We start from the raw sequence: 24,512 nt of genomic DNA on the forward strand, positions 1-24,512 counted from the left end.
AGCCTGTCCTGGAACTAGCTCTTGTAGACCAGGCTGGCCTCGAAATCACAGAGATCCACCTGCCTCTACCTCCCAAGTGCTGGGATTAAGGGTGTGCGCCACCACCACCTGGCTGAGATCTTATTCTTTTAACTAAAAATCATTTAACAGGAAACATTAAAAATAAAAGAGAGGGCTAGAAAGATAGCTCAGAGGTTAAGTGCATTGATTGCTCTTCCAGAGGGCCTGAGTTCAATTCCCAGCAACCACATGGTGGCTCATAGCCATCTATAGTGGCATCTGATGCCCTCTTCTGGCATAAAGGTGTACATGAAGACAGCACTCATACATAAAATAAATCTTTAAAAAAATAAAAAAGGAGGGCTTTTGAGGTCCTAGCCACCAAGCCTTCCAACCCAAATTCAATCCCTGAAACCCAATGTTTTAAAATCATCTTTCAAGCCATATGCAGTGATGTATATCTGTAATCCCAGCACTTCTACAGATGAAGTAGAAGGTGAGACAGGAAAATTGCACAGAAACTCACAAGCCAGCTAGTATGAAGTATGCTGTATAGCAGCAGAAACAAGAGACCCTGCTTCGACAAGGCAGAAAGCAAGAACTGACCCCCCAAAATTGCCCCCCCAGGCTTCCATATGTGTGCCTGGATTCATATAGACACATGCACACAATTAACATATGTATTGGTTTTTCAAGACAGGGTTTCTCTGTGCCCTGACCGTCCTGAAACTCGCTCTGTAGACCAGGCTGGCCTTGAACAGAGATCCACCTGCCTCTGCCTCCCAAGTGCTGGGATTAAAGGCGGGCGCCACCACCGCCTAGCTTTTTAAGTCATAAAATAGCCATGCTTTTCCAAGCCCTGCTACCTCCACCTTCGTCTCATAAGGCACTATAAACCAGATAGAGTTACAGTGTTAATGAACCATGATTAAGGTCCATGTGCATACATGACTTTCACATATGGCCTTGCTCTTTTCCCAGACAGAAACCAAAAACTTTCTGGGAATATCACAAAGACCATAAAATTTTTGCAGTAAGTACTCAACGTCCACATGACTCCATGTGACCTAGGGTTTTTCCTTATCGGCTGTTGTCCTAGCCGGTGGCACACCAGGAACCATTTCACTCTCATTAATGAAGAAAAGGCTCCTTAGCAAGCCTTGAGACACTTCAGAAGCTGCCAAATTCACATGATTCTTGGTAAAGACACAAGTGTGACTTTCTTAAGAGGGCCACACCCAGGCTTGGTTTTGCCTTATCCTTTCCCTGAGTGTCTTTCCCTTCCCACACCTCAGCCACTATTTAAATGTTAAAATCTCCCCAACTCAGAGCTTCACCTGAATGAAGGTCTCTGATCCCAGGCTGCTCAGAGTGGCAGCGTAGGGTTGTGTTTCCAGCCACGGCTCTACTAGTGCCCCCACCCCCTCCAAGGTCACACTGAATACTGCAATCTTAACCCAAAGTCCATATATACCCTTAGTCAGTGGTTTCTGGTGAGTTCTTTCCCTAATCATGAGACATTTCCTAATGGGAGAATGCCCCAATTATCCCTATTTTTAGAGGGCAGGATCTCTTCAGAGCAGCCCTTGCAGGGTGGCCAGAAGGAAGCCAGTGGAGCTTCTAACGCTCTGTGACCTGTGGGAGGTCCAGGATTGCCAGCTACAAAGACTCCATGAGGCCTTGCCCTGGAGGACATCCAGGGAAGTGTGGCCTGCCCACAGTGCTGCGCCCCCCCCCCCCCAGTCCTGTTGTACTCCAGTGCCCGCTCTACGCAGTACCTAGGGAACCAGGCTATAAGGCCTGCATACCACCGGCCTTACTCTGTGTCTCCGCCCAGACCAGGCCCTTTGATTCTATCTCAGAAGCCTCAGCTCTGGCAAAGTCAGGCCTTGTTGAAGGGACTGCAAGCCCGCAGGCCCTAGTGAGTTCAGAACAAAGCAGCAGAGGCAGGCCCAGGTATGCTGGTGTGAGTGTGTGTGTTGTGGATTGCCAGTGGTCTGGCCAGGCAATCCTGGGGCAGGCCTGTGGCTGGCTGGCTGTGGCAGCACCCTTCATGGTCATGGGTTGGGAGTACTCAGTCTCCCCAGTAGAGCTGGGGAGTGAGTCAGTGAGACTCGGAAGGGCAGTGCTCTGCCAAGACCTGCAGAAGTCATCTGTAGGATGGAGGCAGGCACGGGGCTAGTGACAAGTAGGGGCCAGACAGCTGTGGAAGGTGAATCTTGAAGCCAAGCCCGGGCTCCAAAGGGGAAGCAGCTTGCTGTGGGCCTCCTTCCCTGTCCAGGTGGATAGGGGCTGGGACAAGGCCCTGAAAGGCCTGTGTTTAAATTGCAAATCCATCTCCTTGTTGACTGCTTAAATATTCTACCGAACAGGTTTTTTTAAAATAGCTTCCAAATACACCATTAAAATACACAGCACAAAGCTGGCAGGCTGATACAGAGAGCAGCACAAGTGGGCTGTGGCCTCTTCTCTCCACTCTCCAGCTCTGGCCACTAGCAGCCTAGGAGCCTCCTGCTACAGGCTGAACCCTAGGTTCTCTATGTCCCTTGTGTCTCTGTGCTCTGTCCCTTACCACGACCGACCTACTCCTGCTGACATCAGGAACTAATAGAAGCCCCTCACCCACACAATAAGCTGGCAGTTTTCAAGGTGTCCCTCTGTCCTTGCCCCACAACCGAGCTTGACATCTAGCAAACTTACTTTCCAGCCCTTGCCTCTATCACCTGAGGGTCCCTCCACAAGGGCGCCTGCTTGCTCAAGTGTCTTTTCCCGACTGCCTCTTCCCTCACAGCCCCAGCTGCTCACAGCCCGTGGGTGTCCCCAGCTTGGGAGCTACTGAACTGGGGGAGGGGGTCCTGCTGTGGTCTGTCCTCCGCAGGCACCCCCGGCACTCAAGCACAGATGCTCAGTTGGTATCTGGGCTGAGGGAGTGGGCAGCCTCCCACCAGCCATCCACCTGGGACTGGCAATGGTTCCTGCAGCCACCATTTTTGCTCCAAATTCTGCTGTTGCATCCAGCTCTGAAGACGTGAGGATAACAGACGCTCGGGCGTGGGTGGGTGGGGCGGCGGGGGAGTTGCCCCTCAGCCGAACTCCCCCCAGGCTTTCTCATCTGCTCTGGAACTAGGGCTACAGCCGGCTTAAGGCGATGTAAAGAGGCGCCCGTGCGGCCTCGATTGTCCTTTGCGGCGTCAGTGGTAGCAGCCCCCAAGCAGGTCCAGCGGGGCAAGAACTCCATTCTCAAGCAGAGAGGAGTAAGGGCTCAGGAGACTGGTAGTCAGGGCCTCGTTGCCCTCCTGGTGCCACCAGTGAAGGTGATGCAAACCAAGCTTAGGGGCCCGGGTCGCAGACGCCGCCGCTGGTCATTGCAACACGGCCGACCCTTGGGGATAGTCAGTTACGGGTTCCGAATCCGGATCCAAAGTACAAGTGCTTGCGGAAGCCGGAGGAGGTCTGGGGTGGCGGTCAGGCGTCCGCCGGGCGCCGCCACCTCCCACTCGCGGCCAGCCTACCCCGGAGGTTCGGCTGCGCGCGCCTGGGAGCCTGGCTCTTGCTCTGGGGGGGGGAGGGGGTATTCGAAATGTACACTAGGCGAGGCACTTCGCGGCGCCTAGTCCGAGGAGACCCAAGAGACTGGTCCTAGGGCTCTGGATGAAATTAACCTCCCCAACGCTAGTGCTGGGCACCCCCGCACACTCTGAGGTCCTCAAACTGGCGCGAGCCCTATAGTCTCCCAGGAGGCGTCGAGCACACCTGGGTAGCCCAGTGTCAGGTCGCCCGTGTCGTCAGGGCGACACTAGGCCTCTTGCAAGAGTCCCACTGGTGTCCCTCAGCACCCCGACTCTCCTCGGCCAGGCCGGACTCGCTTCAAACACACGCGCCCACAGACTTTCCCAAGTACCGAATGGGCACAGGAGTCGTGCGTAGGAGACGCTGCCAGGGTACACTAGCACAGACTGGTAGGCAGGGGACCCCAGGGTGCATGGGGGAAGGGCCCCAGGCTGCGCCGGGCTCAGGGAGTGGCCCCGGGACAGGATCAGGAAGGAGGTGGGGCCCGGGGTGGGACCCAGAGCAGCAGAGTGGGGGAAGGGCCTGGGCCCGGGGAGTGTCCCCGCCACCCCTCGGTTCCTGGCAGGGCCTCGTAGGGGGCATTCCTAGCCAGCGTGGCGGCAGGACTAACAAACCCTCCTCTCCACCCGGTGGGGCCCCGCAATGCGTTGCCAGCCCAACTCTGAGAGCCGGCTGTGGGGCGCACGCTGCGGGCGGACCGCCCCACGCCCTCCGGCTCCCGGGAGCGCAGCCCGCGGCCGCGCGCCCCAGCCCAGCTCCGCGGTGGCGGCCGGCAGAGAGAGCTTTGTGACGTCAGGCGGCGTCACGCGGGGCTGACCCGGCGGCGGCGGCGGCGGCGGTGGCGGGCGGGGGCGTCCTCCGGAGGCGGCGAGAGCATGGAGCCGCGGGCCGGCTGCCGGTTGCCGGTGCGGGTGGAACAGGTCGTCAACGGCGCGCTGGTGGTCACCGTGAGCTGTGGCGAGCGCAGCTTCGCCGGGATCCTGCTGGATTGCACGAAAAAGTGAGCGGGGCAGGGTCGCGGGCCCGGGACTCCTCGGAATCCCCCGGGACACTCCCCCGCCGATTTAAGGTTCTGATGCGGGCTCTGGGCAGAGCAGCAAAGCCCGGCGCCCGCTTTCAGTTTTTCTCGGGCCGGGATTTCGAGGCGCGCCAGCTGGCCGCCTATCTGGGTGCGAAAGTGGCTCTCTCCCAAAGTCGCGGTGACTTTCGGGGCAGGAGAGCATGCGGTCCCGCAGAGGGGCTGCGGGAGCCGGCCGGGACTCACAGGAAGCATTGCCTGAAACTCTGCACATCTGCCATAATTAACGCACTTTTCTTTGTTCAGAAGCACTGTTGATTCGACTGTTTGCAGAATTGTGATTCGTTTAAGGGGGTCAGTTACGCGGTGGCCTCACCTGTCACAAAAAGGAGAAGCCCTATCTCTGTCATGGGTCCCGATGCTTGTAGGAGTGGCTGGTGGGGACCAACTGCGACGATTGCGGGGTGTAGAAACACTGCCTTGGGCGAGGTGCCTCGCGGGGGAGTAGAAGATACAAGTTACAGGGCCAATGCCTCTACTGGAGGGGCGCGTTGGGCTCAGCTCCTGAGACCACCTGTGCACCCTTTGCAGGGGTTTCTGCAGCGTAGAGCAGCCACCTGAACCCGGAGTCACATGGCAGTGCGCTGTCGCTGCCGGATAAATGATTAGGCATTAATCAGACAGTGACTCTTCTGCTCCATTCTGGCTTTATTCTGGAATTCGGAATGGAGAAAGGCTCTGCTTTCAAAGATCCAACTTTTTCCCTTCCTAAAGCCCAGATTTTCCTGGGTTCTCAGAACAGAGCCCTTCCTCCTTTGACAGTTACCCTGCTGACATTATGTCTTCATTAGATGTGCCAGAAGCCATTTATGAACGTGTCACGTGACTTAACATATGGCCTCCCGTGTGACTGGTGCCCCTCTCTTGTTGGTTAGCACAAGGAGTGCCTATGTGTTGGGTGACATTCAGAGGCTGCCGAAGAGCCCACCTGAAAGCTTCCAGAGAAGGCCCTCCCCCACCCTGCTGTTGGCTTGCCCTGGCCTCCCTGGGCAGGTCTGGCTCAGTCCTGAGCCTGCAGGGCTGCGCCCCTGCTCTACCTGTGCAGCCTGCTCTAGCCTCTCTCCCTAGAGAGTGCAGCAGAGGACCCGCAGCTCTTCAGGCTCCAGTGCTCAGAATAAGACAGGCTTAGGTAGTCCTAGCTTGTGGCTGAGACTTGTGGTATCCCTGCCCTGAGGCCCATGGCTAACCTGGCTTACAGATCCACTCATCCTTCATGAAAAGCAGCTGCTGGGATCTTGAGCATGGGTGATGGCAGCATAGGATGTGTGGATGTCTGTGCCCCACCGACTACCATAACCAGAGCCCCTTGGAGCCCGGAGCCCAGCCTCGTGGTCACTGTTCTCTGCAGTGGCTTTGCTTGCAGCTGTGCCCTTGCAGTGAATCTGAAGATTAAAACTGCTCTTCCCTGCCCCTCCAGCCTTTCAAGGCTTGGCCTTGAAACTATCCCTCTATCTCTCCAACCCCTAATCCTTCCTGCAGGCCACGGCCGGTTTCTGTTTCCCATGTTCTAGTCACAGTATTGTGAGTTTCAATGTTTACAGTCCTAATGTCAGGCAGGACCGAATACAGCTTAGGAACCATCTGGGTATTACTGGCAGCAGGGTCTGCTTTCAGCCTACAGGGTCCACACACTGACCTGTCCTCCTCCCAGGTACCAGTTTCTCCTCAGGGTGCAGTACCCGTCCTTGCTCCTATGGCGGCCCAGCCCTTGGATGTGAGCCAGGGAAGAGCTCCCTAGTCCTATTTCCTCCTACCTCAGGGAAGCCTCTAGGGCTCCAAACAGCAAGAGGTCAGCATTCCTGGGGTACTGGTGGGATTTATAGGCATCAGGGCTTCTATAGTTTGGGTACAGACCTAGTGGCCTAGTTGTCCTTTATAGTTCCTGATCACCGTGTGTCTCCCTTGCTAGATCAGAAGTGTCTCGTAGATGGCCCCGTTCATGTGGGCTCCTGGGTAGAAAGGTTTGAGACTGGGTCCAGCCACCGCCAGTGTTCCTTATGGAGTCAGACTGAAAGATGTTTTCTCTTTTAATTCCCTTCCCTGTCTGCAGATGGCCGGGGAGCTCTGAGGGGGTCTTGCCTGCAAGCCACCTGGTACAGTGCCAAGTGTCACCTCCCACTTAGATCCTGAATCTGCTGCCTGGCAGCAGAGCAACCTGAAGCAAGTTCTCTGCTGCTCTGGTTACCTTGTACATTCACTGAGCAGCCACACTGGGCCGGGGAGTGGGCTGAGCCTCTGCCAAGCTACCCGTGATCCCTACTTACACACTTGAGGATCCCTTCCGAGGTGTGCTGACCCAAGTCATTCATGAAGGGTTGGGGGTGCCACTATTCTGCAGATAGTGTAGAGGTAGGTCTCTTCTGACTGCCAGGTGAGGTAACCTCGGCTGAAGGATGGCCTGCAGGCAGCCAAGGCTCACTGACTCAGGACTTTTAATCTGAACTGTTGATTCTTAAACGTCACCACGCAACCCCTGAGCCCATCTGCTGGGATGGTCAGCGTGGCATCCCAAGACCACAGCCACTGCCTGTCACCAGGCTAAAGGGCATCAGTTTCTGTCCTGGAATATGCCATCCAGGATGGAGGCTCAGCTGCTGATGGGTATTCGTGAGATTATGTGGTAGGCAACAGAGGTTACCATGGCGCTTATGCTTCCTCCTTGCTCTCAAGGAACTGGAGGGTCCCAGGTGCTTTGTGCATCACAACTGATGTGCTGCGGTCCTGGCTGACATGCTGGTCTTGGGGGCTTTACCATAGAGGTGTAGGCTGAGTGGACAAGGAAGACATGGAGGTGGGATGGACTTGCTCTGAGCTCGTAGGGGAGCTTAGGGCTTTGGGACAGTATTGGTGCTCTTGTATGTAGGGACAGGCAGGTCCAATTGGATGCTCTGGAGAAGGGGCTCCTCTGGTGTCCAGGCTGTGACTTATCCTGAAGATCTACTCACCTTAACTCCCAGAGCAGAGGTGGCCCCTAGAGTCCTGGGTGCACTTAGCAAGTCCTGAGCTGCCCACCTGCAAGACCTTCCTGCTCAGGGCCCTATCCAGCTCTAGTCCTATTGCTCCCTGGCTGTTTGCTGGGCTCTGGAGACACTGCCTATACTTTCTAAACTAAGCAAGCCCTGGTGAACAGCCCAAGGTGGGGCCTTGGTGTTTGGACTTGGGCCTTCCTGGGGCTTGCAGGCTCCTGGCAGCATAGCTATGTAGAGAAGTTTCCGCAGGTTCCCGCCCAGCTTTGCACATCCGCATGCCTCTGATCCAGGAGCCTGTTGACTCAACCCTCAGGCAGTGGCGGGATGGCCTCTGCCACCACAGGCTCAGGGAGGAAGGCCCCAGACAGACATTGTGGGTGGGGGCGGGGGGCTGCCACTTGGGCGCCAGCAGCCCCATGAGTCCCTGGTCTGCCTGAGGATCTGGGAAGCCTGGTGGAGGCAGCTGCAAGCAGGGGCAGCCCAGGGTTCTGGCAAATAGCCAGAACTGTATTCTTACAGTCCATGGGCTGGTCTTAGACTACTCTGGTGATTGGCTGAGACATGCCCTCAGGTGAATCCCCAGGGACATGATTTGGTCACTGGTGTCTTGTTGAAGACTTTGGGTCTGGTCATATGCCCCCAGGACTGTGTGCCCTCATCGGAACACCGTGCAAAACAGGAGAGCCTCAGTATTCCTGGGAGCTCTAGTCCCCGTCCCCATTGTTAGTACTGCTCTTGCTTTTGGATATGGCCCCTCTTATAATCTCTTGAGCTTCTCAACCCTGCTGTTTCCTGAAATCAGAGGTTCTTTGCTCTGCCTCAGAGTTCCCCAAAGATGCTATGCTTCTAGGAGATACTGGCTCCTACACCGGGGAATCATTCCTTAATCTCCAGGTACCTCTCCTGCGTACCTACCCTCTACACAATGTTAGCCATCCCCAAAGCTGCACCCATTCAGCAGGCCCTCTCCATCCATTGTGAGCCCTATCAGGTTCCTCTCACTGCCCAAGCCCGTAGCACTTCTTGTAGGTCTCTGTCCTTGAGACTGACCAGCTTGGGCCAGGGTTGGCCAAGTCTTGGGAGCCACAGGCTGTCGCACACCACTGCCCCCCCATGGGCCCCAGGCCAGGTCACAGTTTGTCCGCTGGTTTTTCCCTGTGCCATGGCCATCTCCATGTTTGGAGGTCGTGGATCTCAACATCATAGCACTGGGCTGCTGGGACTCGTTTGCAGGTCTCTGTGAAGAGGGACTGTCACTGCTCGTCATTCCATGGACCTACTAAAGGGTTAAGGGAGCTTAAGTCACAGCCACAGCCTCTGCTGCTTAGAGGCTGGAAGCACTAAAACAGAGCCCTGGAGCTCTCTGGCCTCCCCAAGTTAAGCGGTTGGCCTCAACTACTTTCACGGCTTCTAGGGCAAGGTCATCCGCCAGCCTGCCTTGACCTAGGGTGAGCTGTTCTGCTGTTTACCCACCAAGCAGGCCTTGGGTGTGGCCAGAGCAGGGGCAGGGCAGCAGTTCTGGGAAGGAAGAGTGGCTGCCTGCTGCCAGGGCCCTGTCGTTTCTGAGGAGAAGACCAGCTCCAGCCTGTGGTGGTGCTTGAGGGCCCTGGCCCAGGTCAGGACCTGGGTTTACAGCCAAGCACTGGGTGTCTTACTTCAGTATGCAGTGTACCTAGGATTCTGGAGCTGTAGCAGGCAGACCCCTGGACGGAGGGCCCTCTACTACAGCACAGGGGCTGGAGGGATGGACAGAGAAGAGGAAGGGCTGGAAGGAATCCCTGCTTCATGTTCTAGATGACTGTGGAAGCAGGCAGGGAGGTGGCTTTGGATAGTAACCCTCCATCCCGGGCCTCTTCTCTGTTCTGCCTCCCAAACCAGCCACTTGCCATTCCTTCCTTGTTGTCCTATGGCTTCCTCTAGCCCCTAATCATGTCTGGGTAGGGTATCATGTTCCCCAGTTCCTGGGATGATCTTCTTGCCCTCTGCTCCCTTCCCGGGACCTGATGTGTGTTACTCTCACAGGAATGCTGGTGCTCCACAGGGCGGATATTCCAGCTTCCCCTTTCTCCCAACATCCTCATTATGGTCCCTATGTTGTTTTCTGAGGGTGGAGCCCAGGGGTAACAGGTTGGCTGATGAGCCTTTCTAGGGGCCATGGAAGTTCAGGCCAATTGTGAGACTTTGGGAGGTTGTAGATCCCAAAGACCCTGCTTCAGTGCCTCTGGCCTCAAGGCAGCAGAAGCTGTGGCTGTGACTGTGGATCTGGCCACATGTGGCTCCCACCCTGCACGTGTGTACTAGGCATCTGGGACCAGGGTGCTCTGTAAGACATTCTTTGGGTTGGGCTTGCATGGGGTCCCCAACAAGCTGGGTCCCTAGGTCTCTAAAGGAAAGGGAAAGATAACTGAGGCACATGAACAGGGGCTGGGCTCTGTGACTCCTGGTCATAGGGCAGGTGGACGCCCTCTCAGACCACACCCAGGATACAGATGCTCTTCTTAGGCTTCTAGAAGCATGGAAGCCTTCAAACCACATGTCATAGGACACACAGGGCCTGAGTACCTGTTTAGTGTTAACCTTACCGCTCTGGATCTAGATACAGAGAGCCTCCCAGGCCTAGAGTGTGTTAGGTGACAGGTGCTGGGTGTAGCTGGAATCCCCGCCATTCTCACCCCGATTTTGTACCTCTCTACCAGGTCTGGCCTCTTTGGCCTGTCTCCATCTACTCTGCTGCCTCTGGCTGACAACCCCTCTGTCATCAGCTGTCATGGCCAGGGGCCTGAGGAGGGAACTGGAGAAGTGACACAGCCGGGAACAGGACCTCTGCCTCCTCAGCACAAAGACCAATTCCCTGAGAAGGATCAGCCTCCCAAGACAGCTGGGCCTGAGCTGCCCCCACCTCTCATACCACCTCTGCCTGCTGGGAACCTGCCTCCCTTTCCACCCTACTTTGAGGGGGCCCCCTTCCCCCACCCACTATGGCTGAGAAACACCTACCAGCAGTGGGTGCCACAGCCCCCACCCAGGACCATCAAGCGGACCCGGCGGCGACTGTCCCGCAACCGGGATCCTGGCAGACTCATTCTTAGCACAATCCGCCTGCGGCCACGCCAAGTGCTGTGTGAGAAATGCAAGAGTACTGTGAGTCCCCAGGAGACCAGTCCTGGTCCCCTGACCACCTCCAGACCACGCAGGAGGCTAGGCAGTGGCCCTGACAGTGAGCACCGGAAGCCAGAGGAACCGGAGGACAGTGACTCCATAGCTGCCGCCCCGAGGAAGAGCAAGAGAGAGAAGAGGGAAGAGGATAGGGTTCCTGGAGAGCGTGTTCCACGGAGCCCAGTCATCAAGATCTCCTACAGCACACCACAGGGCAAGGGTGAGGTGGTTAAGATCCCATCCAGAGTGCATGGCTCTGTGGAGCCCTTCTGCCCGCAACAGTCCCTACAGAACGGCAGCCAGGACTTAGAGGTCATGAGGGATGTGGAGCCCAGGGGTGGTGGTGATCGACCACCCAGTGGGCATTCCATTCCCAAGCTGAAGCTGACTCGTCCGGTGCCTCCCATCTCAGACCTGCCGCCTCCCAAAATCCGCTTGAAGCCCCACCGGCTGAGGGATGGGGAGCATGAGCCTCTATACAGGGCTGAGCTGGTAGAGGAGCTGAACGGATGCCCACGAGGACCCCTGAGCAGCTCTTCTGCTCTCTTTGCTGATGGCTCTAACCATGGGCTGGAGGACTTGTCTTCTGGAAGTTCTGGTGAGGACGATGACCTCAAGAGGTTTCCTCAAAGTAAACACGGACGCAATAGCTTGACTTTTCTCGTCGACTGCCCTGGGAGGAGAGCAGATTGTACCAGTGAATCTGTGTGCAGCACCGACAGCCTGGATGAATTGAAATCATCTGGTTCAGAAGTGACATCTCCAGACACAGGAGACCTGTCATCTGGTGACAGTGCCTCTGTTCCTTCCTCTTCTGCTGACACTCGCCAGACAGTCCCTCCCCTCACGGTCAGGCTGCACACGCAGAGCGTCTCACAGTGTGTGACTGAAGATGGCAGGACGGTGGCTGTAGGGGACATTGTGTGGGGTAAGATTCATGGTTTTCCTTGGTGGCCAGCGCGTGTCCTTGACATCAGCCTTGGCCAGAAGGAGGATGGAGAGCCCTCTTGGCAAGAAGCGAAAGTCTCATGGTTTGGGTCTCCAACTACATCATTCTTGTCTATTTCAAAACTGTCCCCTTTCTCTGAATTTTTCAAACTGAGATTTAACCGTAAGAAGAAGGGGATGTATCGGAAAGCTATAACTGAGGCTGCCAATGCCACACAACATGTGGCCCCAGAAATAAGGGAGCTCTTGACCCAGTTTGAAATGTAACTTTGGTTCCGGGAGCAGGTGAGTGTTGTGTGCACTGAGTGCCTGCTGTTCCCGAAGCAGTGATCCTGAGCCTGTGTCAGCATCCGGCCACCAGGGAGCCAGACTTTGGTCCTGTTGCTCAGCAGGGGCTGTCCTAAACACTAGTGCCCTCACTGATGTTATCCCCGAAGCCCACACATCCCAGCAGATTATCGGGTGTGTTTGCTATTGAGTCTTGCAGCCAGTTAATCAAAGGAAATCCTCCCTGTGAGTCTTCTGCTAGGATGTTGAGAAAGGGATGCAGTTTGCCTGACCCTGACGGGGGTAAAGGGAAAACAGTTCGTCATCTTCTGTCACTCTGGGGAAACTTCTTTTACTCTCTTCCCTTAGTGGCCTTAAAGCTCCTGCTTACGGGGGTGCATGCCGTGCCAGCCAGGCATATCTGACTGGCAGGGAAGAGGGGGTCATGGCAAGAAGAGCATCTTACACTCCAATGGAGCTGGCCTCAGCTCCTCGAGTGGGCTGTTCCCCTCAGCACACCCCCTCCCTCCTTCGCTGCCAAGTATGATGGTTCCTGGATGTAATGTGGCCAGGTGTACCCAGTTCTGAGGGATGGGTGCTCTCTATAGTGTCTTGATCTCTCACAAGAGAACTCTGTAGCAGTCAGTCATCAGATGGGTCTGGGGCGTTGCGCCACGTGTGGCAAGAGAGTGTCATCATTCAGCCTTGTAGGGTATCACGGGGTGTGATCACGTGGAGTAAGAGACTCCGGTGGATCTGTAGTCGCCATGTGGGGTGTCTAGAAACATGAGGGCTACAACCTGCCTGTTCTTCTTACTGGGCGTACTCCCATTTGATAGCTGCTTCCAGCTGTGACTGCCCTGTTGATGACTCTTAGGTCTGGCCTAGTTCTCCCTTCTTGGCTCCAGGCAGCCTCTTTGTTTCTTCTTAATCCTTGACTTCATGTGATCTCATAGTGCAGAGACTTGGAGGTCGGGTCAAAAGACAAGAGTAATGCATCTACCTCTAGCTAGACCCCTGACTTGAGGTCTTACTTCCTTTAGTGACTCATGTGCCCAGGCCACTCGCTCATTCCACCATTTTGGCGTCATTGGTTTCTTGGATGATAGCCTTTCATTGGCCTTTCAGGCCTTAGCGGGTTCAGAATGTCTGGTTCAGGAGGAGGGGTCCGGGTTACCTCTCTCAAGCCTATTCGCTGCTCTGCCAGTTGCATTGGAGGGGCAACATTGGAGAGGAAGCAAGCAAGATTTGAGAGCAGGGTTTTGGGGGGGGGTCAGCTCTCAGACTGTTCTGGTACCTACCCTCTCCACTGGTCCCTGGTTATGCATAAACGCTTTTTCTTTGCGCAGCCAAGCGAATTTCTACTCAATTTTGGGACCTTTGTGTAGAATGAGACAGGTACAAACAGGCATGGAAGCTGTGGCAGCAGCCTCCACATTGCTTTTTGGGGGGGTGGGAGAGGCGGTTTCAAGACAGGGTTTCTCGGTGTAACAGCTCTGGCTGTTTTGGAACTGTAGACCAGGTTGGCCTTGAGCTCACAGAGATCCACGCGCCTCTGCTGGGATTAAAGGTGTGCATGACCACACCTGGCTCTTCTGCTTATCTTAAGGCAGCACTTCCAGCAGGCTAATCAGAAAAGTCAGCTGACTTGCCCTGAGTCCTGGTGCTGTATCCTGGCCCTAGTAGAACCTCACCTGCAGCCACACCCAGTCCTGGCGTGCTCTCCCCCTGGCTGCGCTTTGCTGGGCCCCTGCTCACTCTCTTCCCTGCCTCAGCCCGTCTGTTCAGCAGCTGGTCATGGTACTGGCTTGGCTGGAGACAGTATGGATGAAGGCTGAGAGCCCCCCTCATGTGCCCCAATTATGTGGCATAAACCCAGCTCTTGGTGAGAGATGGAGTTTAGCCTGACTTTCAGTTCCCATCATAGCAGCTGTGTAGACCCAGAGGCGACCCCTGGGCTCTGGAAGCCCGGCCAGGCCTTGGCTGCACTTTGGAGAAGGCTGCCTTGTAGGTTCTGGGCTGGCCCTGCTTATCCGGAAGCAGAGGAAAAAAATCTCACCCGACTGGTTTGCCTAGCCCCAGGTCCTGGGCTGTGCCTGGACCAGCATGCACCCAGCAGCCCTTTGCTTTCTGGGAGTGTGGAGCCCTGGGTCTCTATAGCAGCAAAGTGCTCAGCAGCAATGTCTGGCTGGTGTTTTGGTTTTGTAAGGACTTTATAAACATGGAGAGGAGGCTCCTGCCAGGCAGGTCAAGTGCTCATCAGTGATCCGAGCTGGCATTTGCAGCCAGAACCTCCTGCTGTATGAACTGGGGTCCCCTGGTGGACAAAGGCGCTTTGCAGTGTTCCTCATGCTAGTGGAGTTAAACCCTTCCAGCCTGCAATGGTGGGGGGAGGGGGGAACCTGGGGACCCGGCTCTCCCTAAGTAAAAGCTGTTGAAATGGTGATGGGATTCAGTGGAGGGTGTAATTGCTGGCCTGGACTTTTGAGAACAGGAAGCTGCTCAGGGATGGAGCTCAGGTAGGAGCAGCCTGATGGAGGAGGTTGGCTTCCTGGTCCAGCTCACTGACAGGCCATATCTGGCCCTGCAACTACCTCAAGACAGCTGTGATGGGACCGCAGTTCTTCAGGATTTGGGGGTGCGTGTGCCACTCTGGGGTGTGCTGAGAGCCATCACAGGAAGCACAGCCACACAATACCTTCCAAAGGCACTGAGCTCTGTATCCCACTCCTGAGAGACCCTACATACACCTTGACGGATGGCCGAAGGACCAGCTGAAGCGGGGGGCTTGGTGTGGACACCCTGCACACTAGACTGGGAGGGAGGTGCCCTGGCCCTTACTAAGGACTTTCCTGGGACGTGGTGTCATTTATGTGTCAGACTCAGTGAGTCCTTCAAGTAAATCCTGATCCAGGTGTACGGGCTAGGCTCCCTCCATTCCATCCGTGCAGAGATCCCAGTTTCCTTCTGTGCCACGAGGTGACAGTGGCAGCTGTCTTGTGGATGAGTGAGGGCTATAGCAACACTATGGGCTTAGGAATGAACTTGGAGGTGACCCTATCTTCTCTAGCTAGGCACCAGGGGTTGTTTGCCCAGAGGCTCTTGTGTGAGTTTAGTAGCTGGGGCAAGAAATTCTTGGGGTATCCTTGTGTGGAAGTAGGGCCTACACCCTTGGGTGGACAGGGCAGGCTTCTGCTCCTACCCATGCTGCTGCCTGGAGCCCTGTGGAAGCTGACCACCCAACTTTGTCCTACATATCAGTACGTGCTCCCCAAATGGAGGGCTTGACTTTCCCTACCTCCCAGACCAGCGAAGATCGAGCAGGGTTGGTTTGAGTCCACATTCTTGAGGCCGAGCTACTTGCTCTCCAGCCCCTGGTCCTGCCTTCCTCTAGCTAGTGTGTCTGACGCCCACCCTCCCAATACTCAGTTGGTTATGGGCTAGCAGGGTGGGTAGAATCCTGGAGGCATTTGTGAGTCACAGTTCCCAAATTAGCGTGTCATAATCACACAGGCATGCTCCGGGAAGGAAGGGACAAGGGATTTGGAGCAGATCTTACGGTGGAAACTCAGACCTGCGCTGTTACCTGGAAAGGCTGCCTAGAGAAGGTGACTTGAGATCTAGATGGGGTGTAGGGGATTGTGGGGGGCAGTTCCAGGGCAGACCCTGTTCCAGGTGATGTGGAGGACTCAGAGCAGTGACCAGGTTCAGTCATTTGTGCCGAAACAAGCTGGGGAGCGTGGGCAATGTATGGTGTTAAATCCTCAGACGAGAGGGTGCTGCCTCTCCCTGCCCCACAATCCTGACCTCACGGTGACCCTGGTGGACTAAGGGAGGTGACAAAGTACCCAAGGCCTGGCTTAAAGTGTCTCTAATGGAAAGCTCAGAGCCTTGGTGCCACAGGCTAAAGGTGAGGGGCGTTCAATATGGCATTGGTAGGGACAGTACTGTGGGAGACAGGAGGAATGAGGACCTTGCTGTGGCTGGCAAGGCTCTATTCAGGGCCTCAGTGAGGAGGGATGTGGTGGGGGTGGTAAGATGTGGCACCATGGAAGCCGGAGGGCCCAGGAGAGAGTGAGCTGACTACCGCCAAGGACAGGAAGGAGTATGGGATCAGAGAGGAGGGCTCAGGGCTAACAGCAATGGGGCGGGGCCTTGCTTACCCTGTACCACAGCACTCTTAAGAGGTACAGCATGCCTTCCCTGTTATCCTGGGAGCTACAAGGGTTGATGATGCCTCTTTTCTGTTTTCTGGAGTTCCCAGGCAATCTGTGGACAGAGTCACAGAGTTGGCACGTAGCCAGCACAGTGCTTGGCTGCTGCATGGGCTAGAAACCATGCCACCTCCCTACAAGGACAATGGGGTACCATCTCAGGACCTAGTCCCTAGGACTGTGGAGACACCAGACGCCCCAGACATGGGAGCATCCAGGCCCCAACTTTTGAGTGTCCAGGCCGCTGGCTTGAAAACTTTCCCAGGAAGCACAGCACACCCATGCTCTGGACGTTCCGCTTTGCTGGACTGTCATCCTCCCTAGAGTCAGTTTGTCCTGTGGCCATGGTAACAGACCTCCACAGAGTAGGGCCTACAAACACCCCCATGTCCTTTAGAGTCAGAGGTCTGAGAGCAAGGCTTGAGCCCAGCTGGGCTCCCTCTGAAAGCTGGGGAGGGGAGCCAACTCTGGCTCCTGGTGGCTTCAGGTGCTCCTGGCTGTGCCAGTGCCCTTCTAGTTTGCCTCCGTAATCTTGGAGCTTCCTCCTCTTCCTCAGCGTCATGTCATAAGCTGCCCTTCTGACAAGGACCCGTAGTGACTTTGGGGGCCACCTGCATAGTTAGTATAACCATCTCAGAAATATCTAATTGGTTATACTGCCGAAGTATGTCGTAGACGTTGACACGCCCAGACTGCAGAGGCTAGGGTCTGAGTCTGTGGGGTAGCATTCACCTCTCACTCATCCCCTTCGGGCAACAGTCCCATGCACACTGATTGCCAGTGCCCAGCCTAGCAGAGGGAAGACTCGACTTCAAGGATAGACAAGCCCAGGGCCCATGGTGGCTCCGTGCCCCACACCACCAGCCTGATTGTAGCACCTGCAAAGAGCCATTGTGTTGTGGAGATCCAGGGGGGTCTGCGCTTGAGGGGAAGGCACTGTTGTTCTAGAAAGATCCACATATGAAGGCATTTGGGGCAGCCATTTTAGGGAGTATCATGGCCCCTCTCGCTTTCCTGCCTCTTGATATTTATTTCTCCTGGGAAAGTAGATATTTCCAGGATCCAGTCTATTGCAGGTGCTAGTGCATTGTGCATGCTGGGTGGAGAGGAGAACGTGCCCCCCAGGCCCCCAATGCACTGTGCACTGTCCCCTATGTGCAGTGTCTCCCCCATCCAGTCTTTGAACAGCATCCCTTAGTGAACCGCACCGAACGAGCTTGCTTTCTTCCAGCACTTCTGCTTCCCCGATGGGTTGTCAGCTGACTTCTGCGTTGCTTTCAGGGAATTCAGGTCCTCTGGGAAGGTTGTAATTATTTTGTTCCAGAAGGAAACTAAGGCCTATAATTCCAGGCCTTCTACAGGGGCTCAGGCCTCCCCACCCACTGGCTCCCAGTGGCCTGTCCCTGCCACTGCCCCTAGGTATCATGCGGGATCCTGCAGGCAGGCAGGACAGTTTGGGGGAAGTAAGTGGGAACAGCAGGTATTAAAGTGTCTGGGGCATCATGGACCCTGTCCAGAGCCTCCAAATGTACCTGCCTGTCTGAACCTTTTGGGCCAAGTACTACCTGTTTTCTGTTGAGAGGCCATGGTCTCAACTCCCATCTCTGGATGTTGATCCCTGACTCCACCTACTTTGGGCTTCATCCCGTTGACCCCTCCGTGGACTGCCCATCAAGAAGTCACTGTCTTTGGTCAGTCAAGGTTCTGACTTGAGGCTGCCACATAACCTGCTATCTATAGAGACTATTTCCAGTCCCCACCACTTGTGGTGGTTTTGAGTCTCACCTAGTCACTTGTGAGCTGACTGGGTCACTGTTCCTCTACTATGCGTGTTCTCCCCCCTCGATCTAAGTGGCTATCCAGTATGACCTGGATGAACAATGGGTAGATTCCGGACAGACAGACTGTCAGGGCAGATGTCCCGTGAACCACAAGCTGCATCCCAAGCCTAACAGCGTAGTGCTTGTCACCATCCCCACTGCTTGCAGCAGCCAGCATGAGCTCCCCTGCTGCTGGGATTGCCCATTCTAAGTCACTTGCCCCATCAGCCCCAGGCCTTCAGTGGCCACGGCATCTGGTAGCAGCCCTGCTTCCTGCCACACCCAACATCACACTTTGGTACTCTGTATGTTTTCTGGCCGAGCCTGAGGCCCTCACACTTCCTGAGAGCCCAAGCCTGGGTCCAGGCTGCTCAGTGCTCCCAGCTCACTCTTGCTCCTGAGCTATTTATTAGCTTCTGGTGTTAATACTGGGAATTGCTTTATTTTTTTCTTATAGCAGAGCTTTAACTTCTAATGGTATTATAATAATGCATCACTAATTTTATATATGCAAAACTAAATTACTCTTAATACATATTATATATACAATCTTTTACTGCATTACAATACGATAGTTTCAGCACATAAGCTCACTAATGCCATCCACCAGGGAAGGGGAGCTGGCCACCAAGGTTGCCCCAGTTATAGATAACACAACAGTCTAGGACCTCCACATTCCTGTGCTTCAAAGACCTTGAAGACAGTTCCTCTCTGAGTCAAGTTGTGACACAAACGGGACAATACAGGCTTATTTCATTTGCGTTCATTACTGGATTTTGAAATCTGTGTCTTGAAATACTGTGAACATTTCTGCTTGGCATCCATTCCTCATGGTCCCTCCTGACCTGCTCACAGTCAGCATCCTAGTCTGTTGAGCCGTGTCCTTCTGATGCTTGCATAAGCAGGCTTCTGAGCAGCAGCCCCCGAGGGCTGAGCAGTGGCAAATCCCATCTATGTCCCTGTTGTTCCTGTCCTTTCTTTGGGGATCTGAAGGGTGAGCCCTCTAGGCTTTTTAGCTATGGAGAAGGCTGGGTCTGGGTAAAGAGGTGCTCCGAGCTGCAGGTAGGATGTGCTGGGTAGGATAAGTCTGATGATTCGTAGGTTTCTGGGGAGGTCTGGTGTTCTAGGGTGTCGGCAGCCCAGAGCAGCTAAGCCTGCTCTGCCATGCATGCTGGTCACAGTGCTGGTAAGGGGCCAGCTCCCTGAGAGTGGGAGGGAAAGGCTTCTTTGAAGTCTACAGTTGTAGGACAGAAAGGCTGGAGGCCAGGAGTCTGCTCCTCCCTGTCCTTTTCCCCAATGAAGGCTTCTACTGCTGGATGTTTAAGAGCTTTTCCAAAGGTCAGGCCGTGGCGACTAGAGAGGCTTTAATTGTCTCCCAGGGCTGAGGGTTTGTTTGTTGTTGTTTGTGTTTGTTTGTTTGCAGTAAAACACATCAATATGAGCCCCTTTCAAACCTCAAAGCACTCATTAGAAGGGGATTTTAGTCACACTGCCCACCTTCACCCAACTATCCCTGTTACATCTACACAGATCCTAGCGAGACCTATTAGGCATGCCAAGGCTGTGCAGAGATCTGGGACTCCCTACACACAGTGGCTATCTCTCATGTGTGTTCCAGCCTGAATGTAGGGGTAGTGTCAGCCTGTGGGGCCAGGGTAGGTCAGCATACTGGGCTCCAAGAGCGTTGTGTGATATATTTATGGGCCACCTTTACTGCTGGGGTGATGGAAGAGGCTCCTTGCCCCAGGACCTGTTTGCACACAGCTTTCTAACTAACATAGGCATCTTGGTAATTGAGTTTCTCCTTTGATTCTTAAGAGCCTTCAGGGGCCAGGGGCCCTTTGGTTCTGCAGATTGCTGACCTGCTGCAGTTGCTCAGAGTGTACATGGGGGCATGCACAGAAACATGCACACGAGCAGAGGATCCCCTTTATGCCAGTGGGATCGCAGGTAGTTGCCACACCCATCACTCCGCTCCTTGAATTTGCACAGTAAAGTCTCTCCAGCCCCTGGTTTCCAGATTCTTTCTGGTTAGGCATTTCCTGTAGCCCTTTTCCTAAGGAAGATGGGGATTTTGTGTTCTCTGAGCATTCTTCCCCATCGACAGGTGCAGAGGCTTAGCTTGCGGAATGAGAATCGGGTGGGTGTGAATAAATGGAACCCCTCCTGCAGATCCTGCAGGGTTCTGCTCTCCGAAGTTGGCTGTAGCCCTACTTCCTGTCTGATTTGCTTTATGGTCAGTTCTGCTGCCTGCCTGCCTGCCTGCCTGCAGCTCTGAAGAAAAGTCCTTCAGTGCTTCAGACCTGTTCAGTATCCATTTTAGTTTAAGGCTGCTGAGTTGACACGCTTCTTCAAAACACCTCAGCTAAGCACAATGCTCACAGAGATCTGTGCTCACTGTACAGTAGCAGCAGTCAGATTTGGAGCTGCAGAATGGCTGTATCCATAAGCTAGACACCCTGGGCTGGTGCCACGCCCCCTCTCCATGTACACACACATACATTCATGCACACACATATGCACGCACGCTCATCCTCATCTGTTTCCAGGTCTACCCTCCCTCACTCTGGGGCCAGAGAGCATATCCTGTTGAACGGGAGATCAGGATTCCTTGTCCTGTGAGCTCATTGCTAGAACAGCAGACTTTCCCCCACAGCGTCGTAGTATTTGGCTCTCCTACTGGACTTGGCAGGTTCTGTGGTCAAAGCCTCCCACCATCTTGGACCCACTACCTTCCTCAGGCATGGCTAAGCCATGGGCACCAAATGAGAGAACAAAGGAGGCATGGTTCAGCAGCCTGGGTTCAGCAGGGCTGGTGGGGAAGCTGCAGCCTTTGGGATCTCTGCAAAGCCACAGGGCCCAGGGGAGAAGGCCGAGGAGACACTGATGGAAGCGCGGACATGCTCAAGCCCTCTAGGGTCCTGTTCCCTACGCTTGACCCCTTGGTAACGTCTACCTTTTCTGCTTCTTCCAAGGTCACCGACAGTGAGGTTGGAGCTGCTCTCCTGGAACTTCCGTCCAAGGGGCCCATGTGCCTCTGGCTGGCTGTGTGCAGAAACATGCTGGGCAGAGCAGTCGGCCTGACTCGGGGTCCCCAGAGGAGCCCAGCTCAGGGCACCTGGATCCTCTCGGCTGAATGTATCTGTTCTTATGACTCAGGCTTCAGCATTCCTCGCTGGGAAGTGTCCTGGAGCTTAGTGACATGTTTGCTGCTTTGTGTGTTAGCAGCTGCAAGGCTTGGGCGTCCTCAAACAGAAGCAGGGCCTTCTGCCCAGCCTGTGAGACTTCTGAGTGGGTGCTGGGCGTAGCTACAGGGCACTCTTCTGGGCCTGGCCTCGGCTATTCAGCTAGAGCCATTCTGCAGGCTTGAGGAAACCAAATTGCATTGCACGTACGGGTTCTCCTCCAGTCCTTGGGTGTCGGGGATCTGTGCACTTGAGCCAGGAGCCAGCCTAGTTGCATCTCCTCCACATTCCACTCAAAGCATGGGTCCCTGGGCTCGCAGCCCTGGCCTGCAAGGCTGCCTAGATCTGAGATGCTGCTACGTCATCTACTGTGAGGGGGAGGGAGGGGGGAGGGCAGAACTGAAAACAGGCCTCAGGTTAGGACATACCAGCTCTGCCCTGTGAGGCCACATTCCTTTCCCCTCTGTCACTTCCAAGACCAAAAAGAAAACAGAAAGAAAAGAAAACTGTCTCTGCCCCTTTGTTCAAGTCTGAAGAGGAATAAACAGGAATCTGGGTTGAGGCTCTTGCCTGGATAGCCTCGAAACTGCACCTGCCTGACCTTTTGAGAGAGGCTGTGGCCCTCTAATGGGATGAAGGAGGGCCAGGGCCATTCCTGTTGAGGTGGCCGGTCATCTGACCTGACGGGATGCAACTCTGAAGCAGGCGCCACTCTTTGCTCTAGGTGGTGGTTTCTGTCTCCTGCCTCGGGCCTCCCTCCTGGTTTTCTGTTCCACTCTAAGTCCCTCAGGCAAAGGCTGGGGCCTGGGATGGTTTGGCTTTTTTTCTCCCATGGAGCCTTCCATCTCCCCTTTCTCTCTTTGCTCAATTAGAGCTAAGGGACATCCTGAGATTGCGGTAGTGGCTTTTCTTGTTCCTGATTTTAATGGAAAATATTCTGGGTGTTGAGGGTGCCACAGCCCTCAGGAGGAACCTGTGGGCAAGGTGGGAGCACTGGCTGCCGTCGAGGTCTTCCCCAGGCACAGCAGAAGGAGGCTGATGCAGATTACTGACCAGCCCAAGGGCTGCGCTAATGGTTTCCCGAGGTTCAGGATCTGCTCTTTGGAGTCAGGAGAATGTTTTTCCAACTCCTTGTAGCAGCGAAGACTTTGCCACAGTCAAGCCCTCCTCCAGGAAGAAGAGACACCAGACACTTGTCCGCAAGAACCTGCACACACACCATCTCTGCTTTCAGGGTCTCTCCCCACCATCCTGGAGTCCCTTCTGTCTGGAGGGATGTGTCTCAGTGAATAGAGGATTCTGGGGTTCCTTGTGCAGTCGGCCCATGGCTAGAGCAACAGATCTCCCCCCCCTCACCCCCGCACTCCAGTGTTTGACCCTAAGAACCTTTGAAAGTTCACAGTTAGAAGGGGGGACCTTGCATAAGAGGGGACTTTGGAGGAATGAGAGCAGTCAGCCTTGCCTTTGTACCCCCACCACCTCTGTTCTGAGAGGAGGTGGAAGAGCCACCCACAGCTGTTTCCTGGGCATGGCCTCCCCACCTTTGGCCAACCAGCCCTCCCACCCCCACCCCCGCAGTCGCTCTGGCCAATCAGGAGCCCTGAAGTCCCTCTGGCCAATCAGGAGCCCTGCAGTCACATGCTGTACCATGTCCTTAGTTGTGCTTCCTCCCAGGGGTTCCCCAGCAGAGGCTGAACTGGGGGAATTCATATTCATGCTTCCAATTATCTTTAGCCAAGTGGTTGGTCCCTGCCGTCTGGGTCTGGGACAGAGGTTTGTCTCTTCAAGAAGCCTGTTCTGCTGGGCAAGGGGTGGGGCTCTATCTGAAGCAAACAGAACCAAGCAGACCATGTCTGTGCTTTGTCTGTGGAGTGCATTATACACCTTCAAGAGCATTAGTTCAGAGACGGGTGCAGTAGGCAGAAAGATCTAACAGTGAGGTTCAGACCAGCCAGGACTACACAGTGAAACCCTTTCTCAGAAAAAAAAAAAAAAAAAATCAGGAAAGGTCACGGGCACCCTCCCCTGGCTACTCCTGCAGCAGCTCAGAGGGGGCTGGCCTTGCCTTCTGCCCATAGCTGTCTATAGCACCCACATTCTTGAACCACAGGCCCTGGCTGAGTCTGGTAGTGCCTGAAGAGAGGAAGACGAGGAGTTCCCTATGCGGTCTGTCTCCAGGCACCCTCCTTTAGCCTAGTCTGTAGGGGCCCAGTGTCTCTGCTGAGGGAGTTTAGGCCCAGGAGCGCCTGCTGCTGAGCAACGCTCAGCCGCACACGACCTTTACTAAGGTCAGAGCTCCTGACAGGACTTAGGCCAGTGACAGTGGCATGGACTAGTGTCTGAAAGCAAGTGCTACATCAGAGGATGGGGTCAGCTGTCATCTTCTCGCATGTGCAGAGGGCTCTCCAGGTCTCAGAGCAGACAGCCTTGGGCACCTTATCCTCAGGAATCAAGAGACCTCAGTGAAAAACAATTCTCTGGGTACGGGGGTCTCCAGAACACCTGCCCTGTGTAGTGGTCAGGAGCCTGTACCTGTCCTAGACAGGGTCACTATTGCTATGACTAACCACCATGACCAAAAGCACGGTGGGGAGGAAAGGGTTTATTTGTCGTACACTTCCGCACTGTAGTCCATCATTGAAGAAAGTCGGAACGGGATCCTGGAGGCAGGAGCTGATGTAGAGACCATGGAAGGGTGCTGCATTCTGGCTCGCTTCCTCTGGCTGGCTCAGCTTTTTTTTTCTTTGATTAAAATTTTTTATTATATTTTTTTCATTTAAAATGATTTTTAACTTTAAATATTTGATCATATTCTTCCCTTCCCTCAATATAACCCCCCAAAACAACAAAAAAAATACCACCAAACTGTAACCAAATAGAAGCACACACACAGAATAAACTGTAGCATTTATTGTATGTTAGTGAACTATTCTGAACATGAGGCCTGCCCTGGAGTGGTTGATACGCCCAGTGTCACTCCATTGGAGAAAACTGGTTTTCTCTCTGCTAGCAGATATTAACCTTTACCCCAATGGCTAGGATTTCATTTATTTATTCACTTTTTTAAAAAAGTAACAATAAAGTATAAGTAAACCACATGAAAATTGGACAAGACAAACCAACAAAAGGAAAAGAGCCCAAGAGAAGGCACAAGAATCAGAGTCCCGCTCATTCAGCACACTCGGGAATCCTATGAAAACTAAACTGGGAGACATGACATGAGCCAGAGGACCTGGTGCAGACCCATGCAGGCCCTGTGCATGCCGCCCAGTCTCTGAGTTCGTATGAGCTTTGCTCATGCTGAT

At 54.5% G+C, this 24,512-nt stretch overlaps 1 protein-coding gene across 3 annotated transcripts; it reads left to right on the forward strand.

The window, feature by feature from the left end:
- Positions 1 to 4,434: 4,434 nt before the first annotated feature.
- Positions 4,435 to 21,644, forward strand: Pwwp2b (PWWP domain containing 2B). 3 transcript variants are annotated; one of them, XM_038311310.1, is made up of 3 exons: positions 4,435 to 4,570; positions 10,314 to 12,006; positions 20,998 to 21,644. In XM_038311310.1, exons 1-2 carry the CDS (start codon positions 4,446 to 4,448, stop codon positions 11,986 to 11,988), a joined length of 1,800 nt encoding a protein of 599 aa, XP_038167238.1. In that variant the 5' UTR covers positions 4,435 to 4,445; the 3' UTR covers positions 11,989 to 12,006; positions 20,998 to 21,644. The 3 variants fall into 3 exon arrangements, with proteins under 3 accessions (XP_038167238.1, XP_038167256.1, XP_038167247.1); XM_038311328.1 differs by having other exon boundaries at positions 10,314 to 11,701; positions 20,998 to 21,639; XM_038311319.1 differs by lacking the exon at positions 20,998 to 21,644 and adding an exon at positions 19,841 to 20,234.
- The last annotated feature ends 2,868 nt before the right edge of the window (positions 21,645 to 24,512 follow it).

This window comes from Arvicola amphibius, chromosome 1 (genome assembly GCF_903992535.2).
Source record: "Arvicola amphibius chromosome 1, mArvAmp1.2, whole genome shotgun sequence".
NCBI lineage: Eukaryota > Metazoa > Chordata > Mammalia > Rodentia > Cricetidae > Arvicola > Arvicola amphibius.